At 37.8% G+C, this 22,016-nt stretch overlaps 1 protein-coding gene across 2 annotated transcripts in view; it reads right to left on the bottom strand.

Moving 5' to 3' along the window:
- Nucleotides 1–330: 330 nt before the first annotated feature.
- Nucleotides 331–22,016, bottom strand: part of LOC145109920 (low-temperature-induced cysteine proteinase-like) — a 61,574-nt gene continuing 39,888 nt past the window's right edge. The window contains exons 1-5 of one of the 2 annotated variants that reach the window (XM_079047074.1): nt 2,417–3,007; nt 1,726–1,961; nt 1,494–1,634; nt 693–1,142; nt 331–583 (exon numbers count right to left, since the gene is read on the bottom strand). In XM_079047074.1, the coding sequence (XP_078903200.1) occupies nt 503–583; nt 693–1,142; nt 1,494–1,634; nt 1,726–1,961; nt 2,417–2,903 (1,395 nt within the window). In that variant the 5' untranslated portion in view covers nt 2,904–3,007 and the 3' untranslated portion in view covers nt 331–502. Of the gene's footprint in view, nt 584–692; nt 1,143–1,493; nt 1,635–1,725; nt 1,962–2,416; nt 3,008–22,016 lie in introns of those variants that run through there. The other variant, XM_079047066.1, reaches the window with a different exon arrangement.

The following is a 22,016-nucleotide window of genomic DNA, read 5'->3' as shown; positions in this document are numbered from 1 at the left end:
GTACATTTAGCTATAACAGTAGTACATTATCAAAGGTAACTTCCGTCGTTGCGTGATGGTGGAAGGTTTATCAACTTGAAAGCAATATAAAAATATAGATAACAATCTTCCATATCATTTACTGTTTTCTTTAGTTTTCGATTCAGAGTTTCAAATTTTCAAGTTTTGATCCTTTTCATCTACTTTTACTTCAAATTTGGTCCTTGCACGAAGGCCAAAAAGAGAAAAGAGAAACCACATGAACCATTTTTGCAATTTTCTCTATCATGTAATAAAAGTACATCGCTATTTGGTATAATTTATGAAATGTTTAGTAAGACGAAAGCAATATAAAAGGGAAAAGCATGAACTTGTCTCTGGATCAAATTCAGTACAGAAATCAATAAAGTATTTACAAATAAGCATCAGATTATATATAATATATAATCAGATGGTAATCAAATAGTTTAAAGTTAAATAAATACTTCAATAACACAAATCATGTCAACATCTCAATTGCTTCTCAAGCATTGTTCCTCTTCAAATTAGTCGGTGTAGCAAGAATACGCTTCAACGCCTGGATTTCCAATGGGCTATTCTTCTTCTGTAAAACACAAAATTCAAAAAATTAGTCACACACATCGGTCAGACACAGTCTCATATGCCTAGGCATATGTAGACAAAAATCAAGGACTCCGCATATCTATATTTACCTTTGAGCAAGTACCACGACGCACATTACAGATGGGATAATCATGAGGGCAGCAACTGTAATTATCATCACAACAAGAAGCACCTTCCAAGGGGCAACATCCCCACGCGAAGCACGCACCATGGTAGTTATAGACACAGCAACAAGTGGTGCTTTGAGGGCAAGTGGCGTATTGATCGCAGACGATTTCAGGTTTGACCGGTGAAGGTGGTGATGGACCAGGGTTAGGTGGGTTTTGACCGTTTTTAATCGGGTAAGATGCTTCCATTGCTATTCCACATTTACCAACTTTTTCTTTTATATTTCTTTCCATTCTTATGTAACCTTCTTCACCCCAATCTGCAGCCCATGAGTTTCTCACTAGCCAGTAGTCCTTCCCATCTTCAGTCCCGTATCCTACCACAACCACACCATGGTCCAAATCGGTCCCACATTTACCGGTAAAGATGCCCTGACAAAATTCAAGTTTGTCAGGTTTAATAAAGAAAAAGTGACTTAAAAAAACAGCATTTCAACTTCTAAACAATAACAAGACAAAAGGGGTACCATATCTTTAAATGTAATAATTTAATATGATAATAATTTAAACCCACCCACCCCACAACCCTTGGGCCTCGACCAACAAGATTCCATGGAGACACAAAAAGATTTACAATTAAAAGATTCAAATTTGTGCATTCTATAATCATTGGCCTGGCCAGAATCTTCTTGTAATGCTTTATATCCATTGTTCATTAGGAGATTATTTTGCAAACTTGTTTAACTAAATTCATAGATTGTGATTAAAGAATAAAGGGATTACCGAAGTGTAGAACTGGAAATCCCTGCTACTTGCTTCAATAGCAACAGTTATGGGCTGGTTTGCAGCAGCCTTTAGCAATGCTGACTCATCGTTCACAGGAACATCTTCATAACTATCAATGGAAACAACCTTTGAATTTTTCTGCACAGCAAGAACACACAATATATATTTAGTCATTAATTTATTATGATTAATGTATTGAAATTCGAAATCAAGGAAATATGATACGGACCCTGGAACTGTCGCATCTTCCATCTTTGCCAGTGTAGGGATAGTCTGTATCAGTATCTATTCCGCCATTCTTGATGATGAATTTGAAAGCATAATCCATATCACCACCGTTGCATCCTTGGTTGTATGATGTATCGCAATCCACCAGTTCTTGCTCTGATAGTGTGATCAGTTTACCAGTCGTGATCTGGTTAATCCCTTCTACTGCCCCGATTGATGAGAACGCCCAGCAACTCCCTTTAATTCAAAAAGGATCCATTATATTAATCAACGTTACAATAGGAATTATGTTTTTATAATTTTTAGTTTGCTTTTCGTGTCAAGTAGATGAAGATTTTCAAAAGAAATTAAAGAAGGATATTGAATTATCATTCCCAAATTCTTATAGAAGACAAAACATCTTAGATCGTAATCACGGACCCACTTTTCCGATTCTTTATTCGCTGACCAATCAAAATCATACTGATGTATCCTTTTGCGAGAAAACTCAGTATTTACTTCCAATTTCAATTTGTATTTTGTTCTTATGAACTAAAAATTATTTTTAGTCATGGTTAACTGATTATTCCAAATCGTTCACGTTCGTGCCCTAGCTTTAGTCTCTTCAAGTTAGTGGAGACGTAATAAAACAAATGCTTAAAAGTAGGAAATAGCAAAATAAAGCACAAAAACAATTCAATAAAATAACTCACCGCAGCTTCCTTGATCTTTGACGGCAGCGACGGCACCTTTGGTCCTCCAGTCAACGAAATCAGGGAGGGCATCGCCGGAACGGGGAGAATAACGATCACTCTTCGCGTTGTTCGACTTCCGTTTAGAACCGATCGTCTTAGCGCCGGTGTAGCCTAACCGGAACTCTTCCTTAGTCAGATCTGCGAACTTGTTGAGTCCAAGCTTGTAGGAGTGATCGCCGGAATTGTGCTCTTCTATGTACCTGAGGTTGTCTTTGAAGATCTGAAACCTCTGCTCCTTCTCTCCGAGGGCGTTGTAAAATTTACGATGTTTGACGAGCCAAGACTCGTACATAGCGTTGATTTCGTCATCGGTGCGCCAGCTCGAAGAGGATGCATCGGAGGTGGTCATGTGGGTGGCGTCGTAGCCTATGATCGACATGTCCATGGCTGATGAGACGACGAAGAGAGCAAAAAGCAAGAAAATCGCCATTGGAAGGAGCTTCATTGTTGGAGTTTGTGTTGAAAAGAGAGAAGAGGAGAACGATGGAGTGGAAAGTGGAGGGAGGGAATGAATTTATAATGGTAGTCTTGGTAGAGACGAGGGCAACGTCTCACGGGAATATATTTAGATAACCTGATCAAGTACTACTTTCCATATTAAATGAAAGCGATAATGATACAAAAGTCTAGTTATCGATTTTTAATTTATCTTAACATTTTTTTGCTATTAACTTTTTATTAACTTAAAAAAAAACTTTTTAAATTATAAAAGATCGTCATCAGCTCTATGCCTTTAATACAGATTTTTCTATATGTGGAATTGGTTTCTTTATAAAAACTGGAGGATAAATTATGATGATTTAATTGATTTGTGTGCATCTCTGGAAAAAAATATTGAAGTTGCAAGTTAAATTAATTAGGGTCGTTTAGTATAATGATTTGTTTAATTTGTAAAAGGTATCTCTGGAGAATTGGTTGATTTATTGAAACGAGAAGAAAAATTAATGTTAAAAGTTAAAACCAGATTATCTACAGAATAATTATAAAGAAAAAGTGACAAAAATAACCACTACCAGCGCCACAACAAAATCTATGGGTTGGAAGACTACGGTTGTTTGATTGGCCATTCATAAATAAATAAAGGGAACTGATTTTTCCACTTCGTTTTTGATATTTCCATTGAAAAAATAAAATATTGACAACTGTACGTCTATACCCTTAATTTTAATTTGTAAAAAACTTCAAAAAAGGAAATCCTGATTTTGTTTCCAAAAACTCACGACCTGAACTCCAAACAACGCAGGATGGACATCCGCTTCTTCCCCCTTCGTCGCTGCATGCATCTTCAGCCGACTTGCTTCGGTTGCTGCTTCCTCGGACCACCAAATAAGATTTTTATAATTTTTTCTCAATCACCAAGGATGATTATTTTATTTGATAGTTGATACCAAATAGGGCCTTAAAGATTTGGTTTTTCATGTTATTGATATATCAGTCCTGATATGCATTTCATCAAACACATGATTGACGAACCAAACAGAAAAGGATAAGACCAGAGTTATGCATTTCATCAAACACATGGTGGACGAACCAAACAGAAAAGGATAAGACCAGAGTTATTAACACACAGAGCAAACACTGCCAACTAGACTCAAACAATATACACCCTTAATCATGTCAAATTTTATAGAGTAGTGGATTTTTAACCATCGATTTCAATGGACTTAACATCTGGCTTCTTCACTTCTTCCTTGGGCACAGTAATCACGAGTACTCTGTTTTCCAGCGTTGCTTTCACCTGATCCATCTAGCATACTCCGGCAACCTGAACCTTCTTGTGAACTTCCCACTGTTTCGTTTAAAATAATGTCATGTATTGTTTTTATCTTTTCTCTTTATATTTTTCTAGCGTTGATTTTTAAAATCCCGTCTCTTTGTACATCCACCTTGACTTCTTGTTTTTTGATCCCAGGAAGATCGGCCTTGAACACATGAACTTCTGGGTTTTCCTTCGAATCGAGACATGTCCTTACCAAATCGGATGTTTCTCTTGATACATCATATGCTAATGAAATCAGTTAATTTACCAGAAACTCTGAATCATCTACAAAGCTTACCGTCTCTTTAAGTATATATTTACAAAATAAAATAGGTGTACAATTGTCGATATATTATTTTTTTCAGTGGAAGAATCACAAATCTCCTTGGAAACATCATCTCCCATAAATAAAAAGCCAAATGGCAAGCAATATAAAAAATTGATAATCATTTAAAAGGATAATATATTTTTTGATTTGTACAAATTTAGTCACTGGGTTTTTTTTGTTCATATTTCTCATTAAACTTATTAAACTGTTTAAAAAACATCTTTATGATCTGCTATATAAGGTTTAACCGATTTCATGTGTTCTTGTGAGCTCCGGCGAAGCTCTGATCATCTTCTCCGGCGAGTCTCCGGCCAAACATGACTTTTCCGGCGACTTTGTCATCTCCAAAAACCAACGACTTTGAAGGGTTCCAAATTCGTGGGTTTTCAAGGAAGAAGAAGACCATAGCATATCTGGAGTCCTTGGTTACAAAAACCCAAGAACTCATATTTCGATTTCGAAAGAATGAGGGTTGTGAAGATGAAGGGGCTGTGAAATTGAACACGAAAACCATCAGAAATCTGTGTGGGTGTGTGTGTTTGGATTCGAGTTTTGGGTTCATAAATCGAAACAAGAAAAAAGAGTTCTTCTGCTCTGAAAATCGAATGAATATATCTGAAGATCTGAAAATCGATGTGTGTGGTCTTGAACAAAAACCGTGTTCTGATTTGATTCAAGTTCCATTTTCATTTTCCCTGATCGATGTGTTTTCTTGAACAAAAATCGATGTGTGTATGTGTTTATCTTTTTTCCAGAAATTAAATGATCTTCAAGGTATGTGTGTGTGTGTTCATCGTGTTCATCTTCTTCACAAAAATCAAAAAACGATGTGTGTGTTCATCGTGTTCATCTTCTTCACAAAAATCAAATGATCTCTAGAAGTGTTCGTGTGTATGTGTTTATGCTTGAACATCACATATGGGTTTATTGGAGCGATTTTCAGATGTGTTCATGCTCGATTTTAGAACAACACACATACATTCATCTGATGTGTATGTATGTGTGTGTTCATCATAGATCTTGAGCTCATGAGAAAAGATAAGAAAAAGAGAGGGGGGAATAGAAGCTGAAACAGATCAGATGTATGTGTGTTCATCTTTGCCGGGAAAATCATGAACATCGAAGACTCGCCGGAGAAGATGACCGGAGCATCGTCGGAGGTGTCAAATACGTCGGAGACCGGCTAAAACTCCTATAGCAGGTCATAAGGATGTTATTTGAACAGTTCAACAAGTTCAATGGGAAAATGTGGACAAAAAAACTCAGTGACTAAATGTGTACAAATCAAAAAATATGTTACCCTATTAAGTCATTATCCCTATAAAAAATAAGGTTCTTTGGAGAAGAAAATTAAATACGAAGGCAAGAGACACCGATAAGAATGTGTACCACCTATGTGTCTTTCTAGTGAGACTTGAACACATTGATGGTTTTTATATGCTACAAAAACTAATTTTTTGGCGGCAAAACATAAACCCTAAGTTCACATGCACCCTAAAGGATCTATGTTCTCACTTCTCACTATAATTTGGGAACAACTATTGAATATCAAGAACCCTACAAGTATGTTACCATTTTCGAAATTATCAAAGGGTTATAGAAAATACATACCTTTTGTTTATTATAGTTAATAAACAATAATTCCTTCTTGATCTAGCTTTAGAAAGCAAGCACAAGAAATCTCGTGCCTCTAATGGTTCACAACCAAACCCTAGCAAGTTGGAGGTTAAAGAGGAGAGAGGAGAGGGAATGAGAATTTTTGGTTCTCATTATTGTAGAAGGATGAAAGAAATTATGAACCCTTAGGAGGGTTTATATAGGTGACTAAGGGAACTAGGATAAGGCGTGTTTCCTTAGATAAACCTTATCCCCTTTCATTGCTCCCTAAGGACTCCTAGGCTTCCTTAATGCCCAAGAAAACCCCTAAAACCATCTAGAATTTCGTTTCCCATCCTAGGGAGGTTCTAGAATTGGTCAATGTTCAACTTTTGAACCTTGTCACCTTTAGTCCTTCCACTTTTAATTAATCCAATTAATCCCAAAATTAATTCCAATTAATTTCTGATTAATTCTTAATTAAATAATACTATTTCTAATTAATATATTATTCGCATAATATATTAATAAATTATTTATTTTGATTTCTGATTAATTTATTAATCATATAATAAATTTATAAATCAGTCAGGTGTTGTTTGTTTTTTGGAAAAAAACCTCTTCAGACCTCTTATTGTTGCGCGGCGCAGCACACGCGCAACACTTTTCATCTCGCAGTTGTTTGTTTTTCAGAAGTCTTCAGATTAAAAAATCTCTGCGCGAGTTCTTCTTGGCGCAGCACTTGTTTTGCCTCTTTCTACCTCTTATTCTTCTTCTTTTCTTGCTAAAATAGTGATTATATATTGCTGAAATCTTATTTCACATTTTTTTTCGTTTTTTCTTTTGTTTATTCTTGTAGAAAAAAAAATTCATTTTATTTTTATATTGAATAATAATAATTTGTTGATGAAATATCATTATTTTATGCTAAAATATCTTTATTTTTTGTTAAAATATCATTATTTTTTCTGAAATATCATAAATTATTGTCGAAATGTCATACATTATTAAATTTTCGGTATTAAAAAACTATTTTCAGATTATAAAATCAGTTTATTTTAATTTTTTTATATCTGCAGCTGCATGCAAATGTTAAAAAAAACAAACACGCTTCTTATTACAGTCTGCAACCGTTTGGTCCACCTCTTCTACTGCAGAGGGTTGCAGAGGTGGTCCGCGGACTTTATGTATTTTTGCTTTAAAAAAACAAATGGCACCTCACTCTCTCCAAATAACATTCCAGACCATTAGTAGGTTTGAGGGAAACCCAAAAGGAACTTTGCTATAATTCAAGATTATACTAATTTAGTTACTGGCTTAGACACCTAATCCAACAGTCTACAACTTGGATAAGTCTAAAACTAAATTACTGGTATAACTTCTAAATTAAACAGCAAATGGTGTTTTCCAAAGCAACTGCCTAACTCTGATCTGATAAGATATTTTTCCTTTAGATAAGTGATCAAATATTCTTCCGTTCTTCTAGATATCATATGGACATGAGACATGGATCAAAATCAATCTCATTATCCAAAATTCTGTTTCATGATTTCCCGATTTATGACGACTGAATTCAAACTAGTAACTGAACACATCAATTCAGTCCGGGCTCGGCCAAGCATTTCAGATGTCGACAACAAATTTGTAACATCCCAAAATTATGAGGTAAAAATTTCATTTTTAATTCAACAAAAACATTAATTATCTTTAAGTCAACATTCAATATCATTTTCTAAATATTCAAAAGTACTTTATAACAAAACAGTTATCAGAGTACAATCTCAAAATCATCATAATGGGGAAACATGGGTGGATGCGCTGCGATCAAGTCGTGCCCTTCCCTTTCGAACCGGAAGTACCTGAAACCATAACCATAAAAACCTTAAGCACAAAGCTTAGCGAGTTCCCCAAATACCACATGTCATACATATAATAGAGAGTGCTATGTGTCAACCATAGTCTTGTCATTATGCCACGAGCCGTATCGTGGTATTTCCCTGTCAGGCCAGGGGCCAAAACCCTAGGTCTTACAGAGAAGAGTCAGGAGCCATCTCCTGGTCTTCCATGTAAGCATCACGAAGACAACTAGCATACTATCTATACACATAAACTATATATCTATTTGCCAGGGTCCGATCCCTGGTCATGCATACAATTTTCCAGGAGCCACCTCCGGATCTTTCATAAAAATGTCAAGGGTCGCCCCCTGGTCTTCCTATATCTCATAAGCCAATGGGCCGACACTGGTGCCTTCGACCCATAGTATAGTGAGGAAACTCACCTCAAACTGCTGAATATCACAGACAAAAGCTCTGTCGATCCGGAAGTCCCCACGCTAACAACATCAAATAACACCAAATAAATGATTAGTCCTCAACCCATAGCTGGAAACCTAGTTTGACTGTCCAATACTCAGGGTGAAAGTCCATTTTACCCTTTCCTCACTTGGCTCAAAACCCGAAGCCCAAACCAAAGGCAACAAAAGCCCAATATGGCCCAATATCCAAATTGGGCCCAAAACCCATCATGGGCCTAATCCAAGAATCGTACTTGACATAATAGTCCCATTTTCCAGATGGTTCACCAAGAGTTGACCATTTATGTTTTGATCGCCTTGGCTTATTGGAACGTCTTGCTGTGTTCAGTGGCTCATTCTCCAAGATCCTTGCTTCATCCAGACATTCTTCACAGAAACATATATCACAGGGGATATGTTTTGTCTGAGGTGTTTGAAAACATACTCCTATAAAATGCTCTTCATCTTCGTCCAAATGATCGTTACCTAATACTTCTCGATCATTCTGGTCAACAGAGTATCTTGCTGGTTGGGGGGTTCGGCGATATCTTTCAAATTGGAGACTTAATGATTTGTTAAGCCTTTCATGTACCGCTACTCTTGATGGTACACTTACTGATGTTTGCTCAGATGGCTTTAGATTCCAGCTCATTCCTTCAAGCTCTTCTATACTCCTTCTTTCACCAGAAATTGTCGTGATGCCATTTGTTGTGAGATGGTCCACAACATTTTCTACACTATATTGGAATCCCATATAGCTAGTGTTTGATAGCCTACCCGTCATGGCTATTGTAATCAAAATATTACTTTCGCCGCCTTGCCAAGTTTCATACCCATGAGTTTGTATGACAACTTCTACATGATTATGGAAGTCCTCAATACTTAGAACCATATCAGGGAACATGTAGACTAGCTGCGTTCCTGCAGAGAGGCCGACTTCCATAGTTCCAATGATTTGTCGACCATCTATATAAGGGCATAAGTTCTAAGTTTGGGATCATCGAATCCATTCACCTACAATCACCACCACCACCATTGTAACAAAGCTTCCACAGTATTTTAATAGAAAGGTGTGTACTTTAAAGTTTTAGTTTTTGAGCTTTAGTACAAGATAAAAAATTCCTGGCAACGTAATTTTTATCTTGGTATCAGAGCTTTGAATCAAAACGTTCTTAGCTCTATGGAAGGCTAAACTCCTAAGGTATATTCAGGAAAAACAGTAAAGGTATTATTTTATCAATTTCTTGTATTTCTACGGTAACATTTCTGTTAAAAACTTCATAAAAACCCTTGTTTTTAGATAAAAGACAGCGCAATTGCTTCTATTAAAAAGTACCGAAAGAGTCGGTAAGTGTTTGAAGTTAACCGTTTGGTGAGTCCTAAAACAAGTTTGTAAATATAAACCTTTGAAGTTTTTATGTTATGTCCGATCGCTTTGAGCAAGAGATACAAAATTGGTACGATAATTCACGAACTGTGGATCCTGAGTATATCATTTTTAAAGAAAATAGTTCTAAACCTACAACTACCGATTTAGCCAATAATTTAGCTTGTATTTATAATCGTTTAAATCTCTTTTCTAAAGTAGCACTTAAGAATTTTAAAAGTATTTCTGAAAAACAAAAAGATCTTGAGTCAAAAGTCCAAAGTTGTCAAGAGAAGCTTGAATCCTGTGAGGAGTTATTAAGAAAAACTCAGAGTGAAACCAGAAAAGGCTTTCAACAAATCTCAACTGAGATCCATCAATCTAAACCACTCACAAAAAGAGAAGTCCTGAGCCTTGTTCAAGAAATAGCTGAGCAACCAAAATTAGTTGAGAAAGAAGCCCTCAGACTAACAGAAGAACTCAATCATAAAACCCAGAAGGTTGAAAATCTTCTTCACGAAGTCAAGAGGCTCATCACCGGATGAGTATTGCCAATCAAAAGGCAACTACTGAGTATCAGGAAGCCATACAAGCCACTGAAGACTTTGAATCACCAGCAGTTGGTTTTGCAAAAACAACCGACTACAAAGAAGCTCTAGTTAGCCAAGTAAAGGCTGTTATAAAACAAAACAACACCTTGCTTTACTTAGCAACTAAGCAAAGTCAGAAACTGATTGAGATTGAAGAAAAGTTTGACAAGCTCAAACAAGAAGTTCAAACTGTTATCAAACAAAATACTCAGCCAGCAGATCTTGAAGACTCAATATCAAGCTTAACCAGAAGACTTGATAATTTCTCTATTAGTGGGAAACTTCCAGTAAAGAAAAGTAACGGGAAATCTACGTCTTTGAAGATCCTAACAAAATCTTTAAAGAACAGTTTGGGAAAGAATCAAAGAAATGACTTTCAGAAGGCCTAGCATCCTCAACAGGAGTTCCACACAAACTCAAACAGAACTCCTAACTCAAGAAGATCAAATTCGTGGTTATCGACAAATGACCCGAAACAGATATCAAGCAGCTAGGGCAACAAGAAGAGTATTTGGAAGAAGCAGCTATAATCGCACCTTGGAGTCTGTTGTAGATCCAGAAACAACTTGAAATATCAAGAGAGAGAAGGGCAAATCTTGTTCCAGCAGAGGTACTTTATTCAAACAATAGAAGTACTACAAGACATAGAGTCTATGAACACTACTCTGAGCAAAGAATCCTATGTGTTGGAGAAAATCAAGTTAACCTTCGGCTGTGTAACAAAGAAAGCTACCAGAACTTGAGAACTTCAGGGCTCCAACATATTCACCTAGGAATATTCATGATCAGGCTACATGCACTCCACCGGAGAAGTGCGGGAACAAATGCTCTAGTTGTCCTTCGGGACACTAGATGGGAAGATAGTCGACAAATCATTGGAACTATGGAAGTCGGCCTCTCTGCAGGAACGCAGCTAGTCTACATGTTCCCTGATATGGTTCTAAGTATTGAGGACTTCCATAATCATGTAGAAGTTGTCATACAAACTCATGGGTATGAAACTTGGCAAGGCGGCGAAAGTAATATTTTGATTACAATAGCCATGACGGGTAGGCTATCAAACACTAGCTATATGGGATTCCAATATAGTGTAGAAAATGTTGTGGACCATCTCACAACAAATGGCATCACGACAATTTCTGGTGAAAGAAGGAGTATAGAAGAGCTTGAAGGAATGAGCTGGAATCTAAAGCCATCTGAGCAAACATCAGTAAGTGTACCATCAAGAGTAGCGGTACATGAAAGGCTTAACAAATCATTAAGTCTCCAATTTGAAAGATATCGCCGAACCCCCCAACCAGCAAGATACTCTGTTGACCAGAATGATCGAGAAGTATTAGGTAACGATCATTTGGACGAAGATGAAGAGCATTTTATAGGAGTATGTTTTCAAACACCTCAGATAAAACATATCCCCTGTGATATATGTTTCTGTGAAGAATGTCTGGATGAAGCAAGGATCTTGGAGAATGAGCCACTGAACACAGCAAGACGTTCCAATAAGCCAAGGCGATCAAAACATAAATGGTCAACTCTTGGTGAACCATCTGGAAAATGGGACTATTATGTCAAGTACGATTCTTGGATTAGGCCCATGATGGGTTTTGGGCCCAATTTGGATATTGGGCCATATTGGGCTTTTGTTGCCTTTGGTTTGGGCTTCGGGTTTTGAGCCAAGTGAGGAAAGGGTAAAATGGACTTTCACCCTGAGTATTGGACAGTCAAACTAGGTTTCCAGCTATGGGTTGAGGACTAATCATTTATTTGGTGTTATTTGATGTTGTTAGCGTGGGGACTTCCGGATCGACAGAGCTTTTGTCTGTGATATTCAGCAGTTTGAGGTGAGTTTCCTCACTATACTATGGGTCGAAGGCACCAGTGTCGGCCCATTGGCTTATGAGATATAGGAAGACCAGGGGGCGACCCTTGACATTTTTATGAAAGATCCGGAGGTGGCTCCTGGAAAATTGTATGCATGACCAGGGATCGGACCCTGGCAAATAGATATATAGTTTATGTGTATAGATAGTATGCTAGTTGTCTTCGTGATGCTTACATGGAAGACCAGGAGATGGCTCCTGACTCTTCTCTGTAAGACCTAGGGTTTTGGCCCCTGGCCTGACAGGGAAATACCACGATACGGCTCGTGGCATAATGACAAGACTATGGTTGACACATAGCACTCTCTATTATATGTATGACATGTGGTATTTGGGGAACTCGCTAAGCTTTGTGCTTAAGGTTTTTATGGTTATGGTTTCAGGTACTTCCGGTTCGAAAGGGAAGGGCACGACTTGATCGCAGCGCATCCACCCATGTTTCCCCATTATGATGATTTTGAGATTGTACTCTGATAACTGTTTTGTTATAAAGTACTTTTGAATATTTAGAAAATGATATTGAATGTTGACTTAAAGATAATTAATGTTTTTGTTGAATTAAAAATGAAATTTTTACCTCATAATTTTGGGATGTTACAAATTTGTTGTCGACATCTGAAATGCTTGGCCGAGCCCGGACTGAATTGATGTGTTCAGTTACTAGTTTGAATTCAGTCGTCATAAATCGGGAAATCATGAAACAGAATTTTGGATAATGAGATTGATTTTGATCCATGTCTCATGTCCATATGATATCTAGAAGAACGGAAGAATATTTGATCACTTATCTAAAGGAAAAATATCTTATCAGATCAGAGTTAGGCAGTTGCTTTGGAAAACACCATTTGCTGTTTAATTTAGAAGTTATACCAGTAATTTAGTTTTAGACTTATCCAAGTTGTAGACTGTTGGATTAGGTGTCTAAGCCAGTAACTAAATTAGTATAATCTTGAATTATAGCAAAGTTCCTTTTGGGTTTCCCTCAAACCTACTAATGGTCTGGAATGCTATTTGGACAAGAATAAAAACGTAAGTGATGACGTTTAAACAAGGGCCATTATTTAGTTTGTTACATGTGGCCGACAATCTTGATAATGATAAAGATACTTTTAACAAGTGGTGGGGACTTCTCGAAGATTTCTGAACAAATAATTTCACATACGGGCCCTTCTAGCTTTTGGATAAAGGTATGGATCCATAGGACGATTCAATTTTATCGTTTTTAGACAATAATCATCCCACCCGGGGTCCACTATAAAAATTGAATCGTCATCACTGTTGTCAATATCTTCTAGAAATCATTTGTTGTTGTAGCGGCATTTGTTTTCTTTTTGGTTATTGTCTTGGACTTCCATGGGCTTAGATATTATTGCGGCCCAATCGTTGTGCGAGGGCTTCTAGTTCGATGAGGATTCTTCGGGCTTCTTTGTTTTGGATTCGAACATCTTCCTTTTGGTCAGACCAATGGTTGTCTCTTGTTGATTTTCCAAAGCAGATTTGAGCTTTGCACTGTATGATTGCTTGTAATTTTCGCATTGCTTTGATCGCTTCTTTTGCTGCTGATAATTCGATATCTTGGGCGACTGATCTCCATGCATCAGATTTATCCATTCTAATTGGGGTTTGATTGGCTCTAAGCTGGTATTGTCTGTACATTGCTCCTGGTTCTTCTAGTGTGAAGATTGTTTTAGTAAAGATTCTTGGGAGTGGTTGAAAGTCTTCATGATTTCTTCGCAAGTAATCTTCATATTCTTCTGAGAGGCAGAAGGGGATTGTAGAACTTCCTCCACTGAGTAAAGGGCTGCTGCTGCTAACCGTTTCATTTCTCCTGTGCATTCTGCAAAACAAAGGTTAACAAGTCTTGAGAGAGAATCAGCTAGTGTATTATGTTTCCCTTCTATATGCTCTATGTTAATCTTGACGTCTGTTCCTGTGACTGCATCTGCAAACTTTATCCACCTGACCCTTGAGGATTTGTTGCTATTAGCTTTGTTGTAAAAACTAATAATGGCTTGGCAATCTGTCCTTAAAGTGATTTCTTGTTTATCAAGGTAGTAGATTTTTAGTTTCTCCAGAGTGTTGATGCAGGCATTGATTTCAGCATCAATTGTGGATTGGGTTGTTGAGAACTTGCCACTTGCATATGCACAAATCTTTTCTGAGCTTCTTGGTCCTTCCTTTTTGTTCTTCCATTTGACTATACCTCCCCATCCTTCCATACATCCGTCTGTTTCTAGGATGATATAAGCATCTTCAGGTGGTATCTCAAGGTCTGGGAGATTCTGAACTTGCATCTTGATCCTTTTGATTAACTCATAATCAGAGGGCTTCAATCTTTTGTCTCCATGAGCATTTGCCTTTTCGTACAGTGGCCTTAATAGTATCCCAAGTTTTGGGATATGATTACGAGCATAGTTAAGGATTCCTAAGAATGACCTCAACCCCTTCTTTGTCTTTAATTCTTCTTCGTTGAAGTTCACAATCTTCTTTATGATGTGCGGTTGCAACCTTATTGTTCCTTCTCCTACGACTACTCCCAGAAAATCTATTGTTGGGACTGCTATCTTCATCTTTGTTGGAGATAGGACTAGGCCATTATCCTCACATATTTGCAACATCTTTTCCAAGTGTTTTGCATGTTCTTTTTCGTTTTTTGAGAAAACCAGTATATCATCAATATATACTGCGATAAATGATTCTGTTCCTCTGAAGCATTTATCCATTTTTCTTTGGAACATTGCTGGGGCATTCTTCAAACCAAATGGCATAACTAGCCATTCATAAAGTCCTCCAGGTACTAAGAATGATGTCCATGGTATTGATTCTTCATCCATGGCGACTTGATGGAACCCTGATTTGAGATCAAATTTTGAGAATATTTTTGCACCTCCTATTCTCTTGATGATCGTATTTATTCCTGGTAAGGAGTATTGGTCCTTGTATGTGTTGTCATTCAAGGATTTATAATTAAAAACCATTCTTTCTTTCCCTTTGACCTCCTTTCCAGTTACAGGATCAATTGTTGTTCCTGAGTTTACGATCATTGCCATCGTTCTGTGTCTGCTTTTGCTTGGTCGAATAGCACCAATCTTGAGTAAACTATCAACATGTATTCTGAATGAATCTTCCATTGCTGGTGTCACATGTTTTAGTGGTCGATCTTCAATTGTAATGTCTGGATTTATAATATCCAGTTTACAAAGCTCACCATTCTTCTTCCAATGCTTTAAAGGTTCTTCTCTGATGTATCCTTGGAGCTTTAACCTATCAATGATAGGTTTAAACCGTTCTAGGAATGCATTGTTACCTTCTTCGTTGAAATAAATAGATTCATTTATTTTAAAGAAATCTTCTTCACTAATTTCAAGCTCAGTGATGGCAACTTCAGCAACCTCAGATTGCTCTGAAGTTTTGATCTTGGTAACCTTCTTATAAATAGTTATCTCATCACCTTCTATACGAATTCCTCCTTTCATGGACCTTAGGAAGTTGGTACCTATCAGCATTTCAATGCCATTGCTGTCATGCATATCAAATGCATATATAAGGGGAATTTTCAACTTGTTTCCCTCGATGAGAAAATAGCCTTGCTTTATTTTGTGAGTTGCCTGCTGTCTTGAATTTAAACCATTAAAGAAAACACTGTGGTTTAAAGGTTCAAGTGCTTCTTCTGGAATAACCTTCTTGTTTATGCAGCATGCTGATGCTCCTGTGTCTATTATTGCGCCGATCCCAAATGCTGGGCAATTAGGGATATCAAACTCAACTTTTACGTTGTAAAGTGAGTTAGTTATCTTCCTAACTTTTGGGTTTGATGTAGCATTTTCAAAGTAATGAATCTCTGCTTCCATGAAGGGCCTTGCTACATGAAGTTCGCTTAACGGTGGGAATTCTTCTTTAGGGAATTGAGGCTTTTCCCTTTTTTCCTTCCTTTCTTGTAGTTGCTCCTTCAGCCTTCTTATTTCTTCGTTCTTTTGTTCTTCAAGCCTTACTTGTTCAGCTTTAAGCTGATCGATTATCTTAAGAGTATCTGTGAGATCTTTTGTTAGCAAGCCTTTTTCAAGCTGCCATGCTTCCTCTCTCTTTTGTATTTCTGCCTTGGTCTCATAAAACTCTTTGGCTTGATCCTTAATCATCTGCTGCATTTGCTCCGTCTTCTCTTTCAAAAGTTCTTTGAGAAGCTTTATTTCCTTATTGGTAAAGTCACTTTCTTCTTCCGGCTTAATCTGCTGTTTTTTCTTAACGTTAACTGTTTTGCCAAGATAATTTTTGGCGCAAAGAGCACATGTTGTGAGTTGGCACTTGGGACAGTTAAGTCTTGACACGTCTGTGGTTAGTATTCCACAATAATAACAGATCGTGTAATTTGTGACTGTGTTTTCCTTCCAATCATGCTCACAGTTTTTACTTTGAGCTGGCAATTCTTTGCTTGGTTTCCACGATCCTACGGATTGAACCATATCTGCTATTTTTGTTGGTGGTCCTGGATGGAACATGAAAGCATAATGACTATATTGGATATCCTCTCTTTCATCTTCGCTGCTACTTTCATTATCTTCATGTGTTATTGTGAAAGCTGCTTCTTCAAATGGAGTATCTTGGACCATAACACTGATGCTTTGATGGGTATCGCCTTCTCCTTCTGATATACTATAGACACTGGTGTCATCAAAGTCTGCTGAGACAATGTCCCAGTTATCATCAAGATCCAGTTCTTGATAGACAGCTGATCTTGCAATGTTTCCTTGCTTGCTTTTGTAATCTTTTGTGAAATGCCCTTCCTTTCCACAAATAAAGCATTTGCATTTCTTGACTCGTCCTCTGTCATCTTTGTACTTTCTTTTGAATGGCTTTACATGAGAACCATGTGGCTTTCCTTTGTAAGTCTTCGACTTCCTCATTCCATACTTTTTCCTGTTGTTTTTGTAATAACCAGGAATTGGTATGGCTGAACAAAGAGATAAATCTCTAAGATCTTTGGCAAGCGCCGCATCTTTGCACATTTCTGAGATGAAAGTATGAGTGAATTTGATTGCAGACAGAACTCCTGAACTTAGACCAGGGTACCTGGCTTTAAATGATTCTTCAACTTTCTTGGATAGAGAAGGTGGAAGTTTAGCAAAAAGTTTTCCTATTGTTGAGGGGAAGTACAGCCTTCCAGACTTTATTGCTAACTGCCTGAAATCCTCCAAGAATGTCCACAAGTTCTTGGTTTCTTCACAAGTTATTCTGTCTAGATCTTTGTAGGCTCTGTCTTGTTCATCAGTTGAGCCTCGGTATGGATCTTCTAACAATATTAACTGCCTAACTTGTGATGTTATATTCTATGGTTCATCTGCGATTGCTTCAAGGGCAGCATATACATCTGGGTATGCCGTTCGCCATTGTTGCCACATTAACTTTTCGCTTTCTCCAAGAAGATTTTCAACAAAGGCTAATTTTGCTTTGTTGTCAGTCCATGTTTGGCTATTGAGCCTATTGATTGTTATAGACTCCCATTGTGCTATTACATCTGACCATAAGCCTGGATCTGCTGGTAGAACAAGCATTACACCTGATTCCGTCCATGCTGGTGGCAGAGTCCACTGTGAATTATGATATTCACCATATCCTCCATTAAAAATATTGCCTTTTCCTTGAGGGTAACCAAATTGGTAGTCTGGTCTATAAATTGGCTGTGGATTTTGCCGTGCTGGTGGGTAGACAGCTGGTCCTAATATTGCATCATCTGGAGGTTGATAGCTTGCACCAGATTCTGCGTCATTTGCTGTTGGAAAAACATGTTCTTCGTGTTTTTTGACCATTTGTGCTGCCATTTGTTTAAAGTTGCGAAATTTTGGGTATGGCAGATTGTCATCATCTTCTTTGGAAAGATGAAGAATTGTATGGTCCTCACCATGCTTCGCTGCGAATGGGTTTTCCCATTCAGACTCTGATCTTTGTGTGGTGAGTTGGTCATCCCATTGTGGCAAATATTCATCAAGAAAATCTTGTTGGTTTTTTGAAAATTCTTCTCGTAGGACAAGGATCTTTCCACCACTTCTTTCATCATCATCCCAGTCACTTGTTTTGTCCATAATTGTCACTTTTCCTGAGGTAATTTCATCATCTGGGAATCCATCTCCCCAGCCAGTTGCTACAATTTCTTCTATTGAAGTTGTGCTTACTGAGGTATCGTACTTGACATAATAGTCCCATTTTCCAGATGGTTCACCAAGAGTTGACCATTTATGTTTTGATCATCTTGGCTTATTGGAACGTCTTGCTGTGTTCAGTGGCTCATTCTCCAAGATCCTTGCTTCATCCAGACATTCTTCACAGAAACATATATCACAGGGGATATGTTTTGTCTGAGGTGTTTGAAAACATACTCCTATAAAATGCTCTTCATCTTCGTCCAAATGATCGTTACCTAATACTTCTCGGTCATTCTGGTCAACAGAGTATCTTGCTGGTTGGGGGGTTCGGCGATATCTTTCAAATTGGAGACTTAATGATCTGTTAAGCCTTTCATGTACCGCTACTCTTGATGGTACACTTACTGAAGTTTGCTCAGATGGCTTTAGATTCCAGCTCATTCCTTCAAGCTCTTCTATACTCCTTCTTTCACCAGAAATTGCCGTGATGCCATTTGTTGTGAGATGGTCCACAACATTTTCTACACCATATTGGAATCCCATATAGCTAGTGTTTGATAGCCTACCCGTCATGGCAATTGTAATCAAAAGATTACTTTCGTCGCCTTGCATACTCAGTTGGTACGCCCAACGTACTCAGTTGGTACGCCCAGCGTACTCTAGATCTTGACTAACCCACGGGGGTGTGGACCCAATACGCGCTGCGTACCAAGGGGTACGCCCCGCGTACGCTGCCAGCTCTTAACCTATCTAGAAAATGTATTAAACCTTTAAGCCAAAACGGCCAATGCTCAAAACTAGATCCAAATCATACCTTAACCCATAAGTCGACAACTTTGAGCTTTTTCAAGGCTCAATGGGTCCCAAATCCAAGCCCTAACTTTACAACTTCAGTAATGAGCTAATACTCATGCATGAGTAGATATCAACCATCAAGATTACATTTTTATGCATTTGGGACACCTACATCATCCAGACCTAGCGACAAAACTCTTGGGGAAAACTCATCCTCATAAAGACAAACCAAAGAGACCAAAAGTGCCATAAACCACCCCAAACTAGATCTACCCAAAGAGATGCCAAGATTAGAGCTTTTTACCTTCAATAGGTTGCAAAAGATGAGTAACTTCTTGTGACAACTGGCAAACTTAGAGCCAAACCAAGTCAAAATATGTACTATGTATAAGTGAAAAACACATTGTAACCTTGTCACGTTAAATCACCCTTAGCCTTGAGGGCATGTTTATATATGTTAATATAAACTGAAATCCATGTTTATATGAGTTATATATACATGTTTACATATTGAAAACCATGAGGAAATAAGTAAATACAAACTAACAAGACTTAACGAGTCAAAGGGGTAAACAAGAGATAAAGGAATCACATTGTTAGAGTATCTTCAATCTAGGGTCCACTACCTTTGAGTTTTCGGCCATCTAGGACCGAAATCTCTTCATGGAGATCACCTAGAACTGAAAACACCCTCTTGGAACATATATAGGACCGAAATCACAAAGGCTAAAGCCCATTAAGGCCGAAATCCCCACTACTTTGGACCAAAATCCCTTTTTTGAGGTCCATTAGGACCGAAGTCACTTTCAAGTAAGTGGGAATGTGAGATTTCAGTCATGCTTGGCCGTAATCCCCTCCATTTGGCCGGAATCATCCATAAAGTGGCCAAGTGGTGCCACTTGATTGGTCAAATTTAGCTTCCCAAGGTGATATGTGCTCTTACCCAGGTAAATATCACTTCACTGTCAATTCACCTTACCCTCTTATTTCGCATATAAATTCACGTCCAAAGCTTCCTTCAAACACTTCTCAGTTAACACCATTCACTTCTAATTCTCTCTCAAGTATCGAACATTCAGTTCCTCTCAAAACTCAAGAATCAAACTTCCCTGGAGCTTCATTCCTTAGCATTTTGGTAAGTCCTATTAATATAATAGTGTTATACATTCTTCTTATGATTAGTTCATTTTATTTACACATTTATATGTGTTAAAACGATTAGGAGTTCGATCATTTCCGAGTATTCTAACGTAAAGATCATAATCGTCACCTTGTTATCAAACCGCGACTACACATAAGGTGAGTTCATACCCCTACATTTTCAAGATTTTTTCTATGTTTTTAGGGAGGAATAGAAGTAACACACAATAATATTTTCATTATAACGAGAATATTTTGAATACGTTACTATACTATTTTACGAAAAACATTAAAAACACGAAATGGTTTTACTATCAATCGCGTATGATTTCACGAACAACATATTAATAATCATTATATTATTCGTATATATATATATATATATATATATATATATATATATATATATATATATATATATATATATATATATATATATATATATATATATATATATATTTCAAATACAAAACGTTCATTTTTGTAACGACGTAAAGTTTAAAAACAATTTTTCGTTTTTCAACATAATAAAAACATATATAATATTTCCAGAATCGCATGATCCAATGTCATCATAATAAAACATATCCCATAATCTCCAAATGTTGACCAAACCCTAAAAGTCAACCCCAGTTAACGGTCCAACTTTGACCAGACTCGTCGAGTGCACTCGGGTGACTCGGCGAGTCCATACGTGTCCTATGAATCCTCTAAGGCCTCACTCGACTCGTCGAGTCAACCTTTTTCTCAATGGTTACCACTGATCACGAATCATGGTGCAACACGATCCGACTCGTCGAGTCCGCTCATGGACTCGGCGAGTTTCTTCCATGAAAATGCTCAAACGACCTCCTGAGGTCAGATCTGCTTCTCTAATCTATAAATCTGGCCTTCCAACCCTCAAAAGTCATGTAAAGATCCAACCTTTATGCTCATGCAACACTCATAAGGCTCTTTTTGGTGAAATAGTTCCTAAAATGGCAACCTAGGTTCAAAACTCCATTGGAAATGCATAAAGCTGGATGCTTGGGACTTCCTGGACCTTATAGGGCCCAGATCTCTAACACAACTCGAAGAAGGGGGTTTGAGGCATCCAAAACCCCCAAAAAGGAATGATTCAAGCCCTAACCCCAAATAATGAAACCCATACAATAGAGAGAAAGAGGGGTCCGATTTGGTACCTCAAGGTGAACTCCTTGCTTGGCTAACTCATAATAGCAATCTCCTTTGATCCTTCTTGCTGGAGCTCCTCTCCTTTCTTGCAAAATCACACCAAAAGCTCAAATGGCCTTCTCTCTCTCACTCTACACACTCAAGATCGATGGGGGTTCTCTCTCTGGGATGGTAGCCGCAAATGAAGGCCATAAGTGCCTTTAAATAGGGCTCAGGCCCGAAGATTAGGGTTTCCACTTACAGCGCCTACTCGGTGAGTCTACTCTTGGACTCGTCGAGTAGTTCATTAAACTCACGTGGCTACCTCGCTTCTACTCGACGAGTTATAGCACCAACTCGTCGAGTAGATCAATGATCCTCAAAAATAAATAATTCAAAAATAACATACCTGAAAATCCGGATGTTACAATTCTCCCACACTAGAATCAGACTTCGCCCTCGAAGTCTCGCTCTGCAAACAACTCTGGATGTTGCTCCTGCATCTCCGACTCCGGCTCC

The sequence above is a fragment of the Lactuca virosa genome, chromosome 1 (genome assembly GCF_052849685.1).
Source record: "Lactuca virosa cultivar CGN04683 chromosome 1, Lactuca_virosa_CGN04683_v6, whole genome shotgun sequence".
NCBI classification, from domain to species: domain Eukaryota; kingdom Viridiplantae; phylum Streptophyta; class Magnoliopsida; order Asterales; family Asteraceae; genus Lactuca; species Lactuca virosa.
This window is presented reverse-complemented; position numbering and strand designations above follow the sequence as displayed.